Consider the following 6,569-nt stretch of genomic DNA (forward strand, 5'->3'; position numbering starts at 1 on the left):
TTGTCTTAGTCTCTATAGGTAATATGGAAAGATTTCTCTTTGGTCAGACCTATTGCCTTGGATCCAAAAGTAACCAGTGTGTTCATCTCAATTTATGAGAGCAACTCTGTGGAAGATCTGTGGCCTTCTGTTGGCCAAACCTACTCACTACTTAAAGATGCTTTAGAGGGCAGCAATAGACTGGCGAATGGGGAGGGAGGAATTGAGGAGAGAGATTTGTTGGACCTCAGTAAAAGAAATGGTATCCTCTTACAAGTTTATGAGACATAGAAAAAAAATAGCATAGTGTTGATTCAGCTTGGCCAGCTAATTGAAGGAAGACTTAAATACTGGAGTCCCAGAGAAAAATCTTTCATAATCCTGAGTTAAACGTGTGAGATCCAGTATAGTAGGGTGGAAGTGAACTGAACTGGGAATAATTTCTCTGTCCTACTCCCAGCTCTGTCACTAACTTGCTATGTAATCTTGGGCAAGTCTGAGTTTTACTTCCTAATATATAAAAGAGGATTGGACTAACATTGTCTCTGATATACCTGCTGGCTCTAACAATTTGATTTCAAGATTCTATTACGTAATAATAGAAGCCTACCAACATTAGAACATTGCAGATGGACCAGGTAGGATGATGAGGGTGGGGCAGGAGGAGAGGGTCTGCCCTGATTAATAAATTTATGTAGGAGAAAAAGAAAGGTTGTCCCTGAATGTTGGGATGAGTGACCTTTAATTCTTAACTTCCTGTGAAATTGTTGTTTCCAGGAATATAGACTCAAAGAGAAATGTAGAACTTGGAGTAGAGATTTTCTTTGAAAGAAGAGTGTTTTTTTGATTGAGTAGGTATGTGGAGATACAAATCCTTTAAGTTTTGATCATAAAAGCAATATTCTTCAATGATTAAAAAAATTGAGTTGTATTCTGTGGTGGTGAAGTGCTGTTTTAAGAAAGGGCTAATAAGTTCAGATTTGCATTTTAGAAAGATCATCCTTGCTATATATTGTAGTGATAATTGTGAGATTGGATGGGAGAGGAAAGAGTTGAGGAAGACTCCCAGGTTTCTGGTTTGGACAACTGGGAAGATGATAATAACATTTACTGATGCAGGAATCACAGTAAAGAGTGGAATAGATAATAGAGTAGAAAATGATTTAATATTTATGAAGAAATGGAGCAAAGTTTTCAGTTATCTGAGGCTTTGGCGTAGGTTCTAAACATTCTCAATAGTCAGATAACTTTCAAACTTCTTATTTCAGAAAAGAGTATATGTGTCAGTGTGTTTTCTTTGTTGCTAGGCCCTGTGAGCCAATAAGAACACTCTGGTGGGTCTGGCTCTGTCTTCAGGCTGAAGGTTATTTGAAGTCATTCCATCTTGACCACAGCATGTGGTGTATAGAAAAGTGTGGGAGTCGGGGTTTGGGGGTGAAGCGATATAGGTTTTTATTTTGCTTTGATTTACTCTTATAGGAAGTATGAGACCAGAATCCTCCCTTTCTAATTATATTGGTTCCAAACTTGATTTTTTTCTGTGTCTATGGTTCAGAGAGGCATGGTTTTACCAATTCTTGGTAGAAAACATGCAGAGAATTCCCAAATGTATTTTCAATCACATTTAGTCATTTGGTTATTTGAAGTAAGATAAAGTTAAATGTATTTTTTTTTTCTTAGAGTGAAAATTTCAAGGTATTAGATCTTAGAGAAATGGCTTTCATTCATTTGGATATCAGATGTCTATATGCCATTCTTATTTGCACTGCTTTTGGCTCTACTTTGTCTTCAGATGCTGAAATAAAAGGTAAAACAACAATGGAATAGTTTTAAAATTAGGGATATTTACTGTCTTTTCAACCTACCCTAAGAAAATGCATCACAAGGAGATGGATTGTTACTGGAAGTAATTCAGGATATCCATGCACAAAAGATATGTTCTTAGTAGCCAGCCTCATGTATAAGGTAACTGATGATAATAAACATTTTGTGACATAAAAGCTAGACTGAAAGATACTTTCCATACATTTCATATAGTCTTATCTAATGAATAGGCTAATTATTTGAAACCTCACTGCCTGGTACACAACTAACTAGAACTTTCCTTACTTCTATCCTTAACTTTTAAGACAATTAGATAAATAAGAAAAATACACAGAAATTTAAAGTAAAATTTAAAAATAATTACAGAATTATTAAATCATGTCTAATAAACTATTCTTATTACCAAAGGTAATTAGAACAACGCATGTGACAAAGATTTCTAACCATAAAAGTTGAAACAACAGGATTTCTATTTCTTCCTCAATGGAGACCTTCTTAATTGGTACATGGAGGGGGTCCCACATCAAATTATAATTTGTCCACAATTTCTTCCTGTGTATTTATTCTTTTTCTCACCTCAAGTGTTATGAAGTATTAAACAACGTGTAAAAATGAGAGGAAATTATTAGCAGAAAGTCAACATGAGCGTAATAGTATAGTACTACTAGATTTGCCTATAGGAAAATTTATAGAATTATTGTTTATTTGTTTTCGTTGCTTTTTAAGTTACTAGATGTGAGAGCCATTGCCTCCCACTGCCTCCTCCTCCAAAATAAAAGGAGTTGTTTCTTGATGTCATTCTACTCAGCTGCCTGCTGATAATTCTTAAATCCTTCCAAAGAGCGGCCCTGGTTTGCCATACTCTAAGGATAGCTCTGAACTTTAATTTATTAGAGGATTTAATTAACCAGGATAGACCAACAAGATCTGTCTGTTCCCCTAATTCTTAAGGCACTTAGCTATTGTAATTATATTTTCTAGCTTGTGTGTGTGTGTGTGTGTGTGTGTGCGCACGCGCGCCCACACCATGATGTTATATGGATATAGTAAACACTGAATTAATACTGTTTGTTTTTTGCTATTAGAGAAATTTATGTAATAAAGTGTTCCCATCCTAGACCAAGTTATAGTCTGTATGACCACAAAGGTAACTCCATGTTGAATTTCTAGTTTCTGTGAAAATGTAGTACCTAGCTAGGCAATGTCACATTTTACATATGTGATTTATTAAGAAGAGGATAACTATACAGCAATAATTCAGATTTTTTAACAGCTTTATTGAAATATAATTTACATAATATAAAACTCACCCCTTAAAACAAACTGTTCAGTGGTTTTTAGTATACTCACAAAGTGAATATATTCAGCCACCACTGTCAAATTCCAAAATATTTACATCACCCCCCCAAAAAAACCCCATATCCATTCAGTATCTTCTCTCTTCAGCCTCTGGCAACCACTAATCTACTTTCTGTCTCAATGGATTTGCCTATTCTGGATATTTAATATAAATGGAATCATACAATATGAAGTCTTTTGTGACTGCCTCCTTTCACTTAGCTTAATGTTTTCAAGGTTCTTCATGTCGTAACATGTATCAGTACTTCATTCTTTCTTATGGCTGAATAATATTCCATTGTATGGATGCACCACAGTTTATCCATTCATCGGTGATGTACATTGGAAGTAATCTAAATTTAGCAGTTTTTATCATAAAATAAAGTAAAAAAGTAAAAATATTTTTATTTTATTTCAGTTAAACCCCCTCAGGATTTTGAGATAGTGGATCCTGGATATTTAGGTTTTCTCTATTTACAATGGCAACCTTCACTGTCTCTGGATAATTTTAAGGAATGCACAATAGAATATGAATTAAAATACAGAAATATTGATAGTGAAAACTGGAAGGTAAGTAAAACATGTGTTTGTGATATCAGAGTGATTATTAGGAATTTCTTGTGATTCCTGATGTCAGTGTTTACTCTGATTCCCATATCCTAATAGTTATTATTAAGATATAACAAGCTGCCACATTCATTTTCACCCCACTCAGTATTAAGACTATCATTGGAAGTCTAGGAAAACATTACTTAGTACCATAGATAGTGGGTTCGAAGAGTATTTACACATTTTACCATATTTTATAGTTACTTATATACCTATATATGGGTCATATATATGCTACTTGACTGTGAGTTTTTTCTCTATAGGAATCAAGTCTTATTTATCTTTGTACTCTCCCCATAGAACACTTTTTTGCATATATTGTAGTTAATACTCAATAAAAGTTTATTAAATTATTAACTACATAATCAACAAGCATGTTTATTTAAGGATTTTTGTTGTACAAGAATTCTGTTACCTTTCCAATTCAGCTAGGTGGTTTCAAGGGATAATTTAAATCAAACATTTATTGAGAAACATTTTTTGTATCAGGCACTCTGCTAGGTATCAAGAATACAAGAATAAACGATATATGATTTTAGTCCTCTAGGAGCTCATAATTTGTCTAGCTTTCTCCAGTTACTCCCAAGATTTTACTTTGTATGAGTCCTGAAGAAGTCAAATGACATTTGAAAGGTGATAAATCATTTTTCATGTAATATGCATATGGAATGAGAAAATTGTCTTTTGATTTCAAGTTGGTTATAGATTAAGTCCTGCCATAGAGCTTTTTTTCTCTTCCAGAATTTTTTTTTAAATGAGATGTTAAGATTCAAATGCAAAAATATCTGACACAATCTGAGCTTGTTATAGCAAGAAAGTCTAACCCATTTTGGTGTTCTGTCTTCCATGAGAGAAGTTGTTATATAGACTTAAACAGTGTAAAAAAAAGATTCAAATAATCTTATCAAATGATATAATATGCAGAAGTGAGTTCTCCCAGAAATATATCTGGGACATAGTATCAGACAATCATGAGAGATTTCTTAGATATTGGGAATTCTTCAGTTTTATGAATGTGGCTTGTAATGATACCATCACTGTTTATAAACTTGCCTTTGTCTTATCATTTTATCAGACTATCATTACTAAGAATCTGCATTATAAAGACGGGTTTGATCTTAACAAAGGCGTTGAAGCAAAGATACACACGCTTCTGCAAGGGCAATGCACAAACGGATCTGCAGTTCAAAGTTCATGGTCAGAAGCTACTTATTCGACATCACCACAAGGTTAAAACAAAGCTCTCATTTCACATTTAATACTGTCAGAAAAATCCATATCTTGAATAAGTCCTTTAATTCTTATACATGAGATTGTATTGTACAATTGAGAGTGTGGCACAAAATAGAATCCTTCTTAAGAGTGGGTGACTGGCCACCTTGAATTCTTTAAATCGACAAATACATTTGGCAAAACCTACATCTTATTAGGCTAATATAGTTCCCAATTTTGGGGTCATATTAATAAATAGGCATGCGAGCATTTGTTCAACTGTTCAGAGCACCCTGGAATTATTAATTTAGTACTTTTGCATATGCTTACACTAGTACTTACACTAGTAAATGAGTCCTCAAATGTTTTCGATTTTGCATGCCCCACTTACAGTGAAGTGATTTCCAACAACTTCCTTTTGGAATATTCCTGATTGTGTTGATTGCTAAATTAAATGGAGAGGTCAAAGGAGATAAAGTAAAATTGCATAGCGATTTCCCAAATGATTCATCATCATGCCTTTTAAGCATTCACAGTTGATTCATTCCTTAGGAAATCTGGAAACTAAAATTCGGGATATGGATTGTATATATTACAACTGGGAATATTTAGTCTGCTCTTGGAAACTTGGGATGGGTGTCCACTTTGATACCAATTACAACTTGTTTTACTGGTAAGTATTTTTATAGTAAGAATTCCATATTAGGAAAATATCTATCAAAATTAATCCATAGTATGAATAACTGTATTTTCATTTAATTAAATATATTATATTTTTCAGAGTTGTATTTATGATGAAGGTTGTTTACAATTATTTTGAGTTTTCAATGGGAATAAATAGGTTTTGGCTGTAGCTACTGGAAGGTACTCTATGGGTGGTTCAATCACTGTTTCTATACTAGATTAAATTTTGTATCCTTTAGATAGATGGAGTTATAACTTAAAAATTGGCGTATTTTGATTTTTGTCTTTTAAAAAAGCAGATACTTATTAAAACCTGATCATTTTTCTAATTTTCTTATCTTTGTTGACTATCACTGAGGCTTTTAAACTTAAAGCCATTTTGAACTTTCTGCTTCTTTTATTCCTTAATTGTTTCATGATAACATTGATCACTATGTTCTGACACTCCTTTGCAAGGTCATACATCTGTTCTTCACCTCCCACCTCTTCTGTAAGAACTCCATTTTAGACTCACCTCATTCCACACCTGGATGATTGCCATAGCCCAGATGATGATCTCTTTGTTTCCAATCTCTCCCTTTCCTATTTATCTTCACACTGTAGCCAGATTTATATTCCTATACTGCTATATTCATATGCCATTCTTTTGCTCAAAAATCTCAAGGACTACTCATTGCCTCCAGGATAAAAATCTGGACTGCCATTCAAGTCTTTGCCTCATTGTATCACTGTCTTCCAATATTACTTTCTACTATCACCACTGTGAATGTTCCACTCCATTTAGACCAATCTCTACATTTTTTTCTCACCCATGTTATGCTTTTTTATGCCTTTGTGTACATTGCTATCTGGAATGCCCTCTGGCTCTCTCTTTCACCAACTCTTATCCAACCTCCAAGGCCTATTTGGTATTAAATTTCCTT

At 33.7% G+C, this 6,569-nt stretch overlaps 1 protein-coding gene and 1 non-coding gene across 2 annotated transcripts in view; both read left to right on the plus strand.

The window, feature by feature from the left end:
* Positions 1–1,675: 1,675 nt before the first annotated feature.
* IL13RA2 (interleukin 13 receptor subunit alpha 2) overlaps positions 1,676–6,569 on the plus strand; it is a 13,727-nt gene continuing 8,833 nt past the window's right edge. The window contains exons 1-4 of the mRNA XM_006910778.1: positions 1,676–1,786; positions 3,560–3,711; positions 4,826–4,979; positions 5,515–5,635. Of these exons, the coding sequence (XP_006910840.1) occupies positions 1,693–1,786; positions 3,560–3,711; positions 4,826–4,979; positions 5,515–5,635 (521 nt within the window). The 5' untranslated portion in view covers positions 1,676–1,692. The remainder of the gene's footprint in view (positions 1,787–3,559; positions 3,712–4,825; positions 4,980–5,514; positions 5,636–6,569) is intronic.
* LOC112479017 lies at positions 4,505–4,628 on the plus strand. The gene has a single exon (XR_003046022.1). It is a non-coding gene; the product is annotated as a small nucleolar RNA SNORA28 (small nucleolar RNA).

The sequence above is a fragment of the Pteropus alecto genome, unplaced genomic scaffold, assembly GCF_000325575.1.
Source record: "Pteropus alecto unplaced genomic scaffold, ASM32557v1 scaffold54, whole genome shotgun sequence".
Classification (NCBI taxonomy): domain Eukaryota; kingdom Metazoa; phylum Chordata; class Mammalia; order Chiroptera; family Pteropodidae; genus Pteropus; species Pteropus alecto.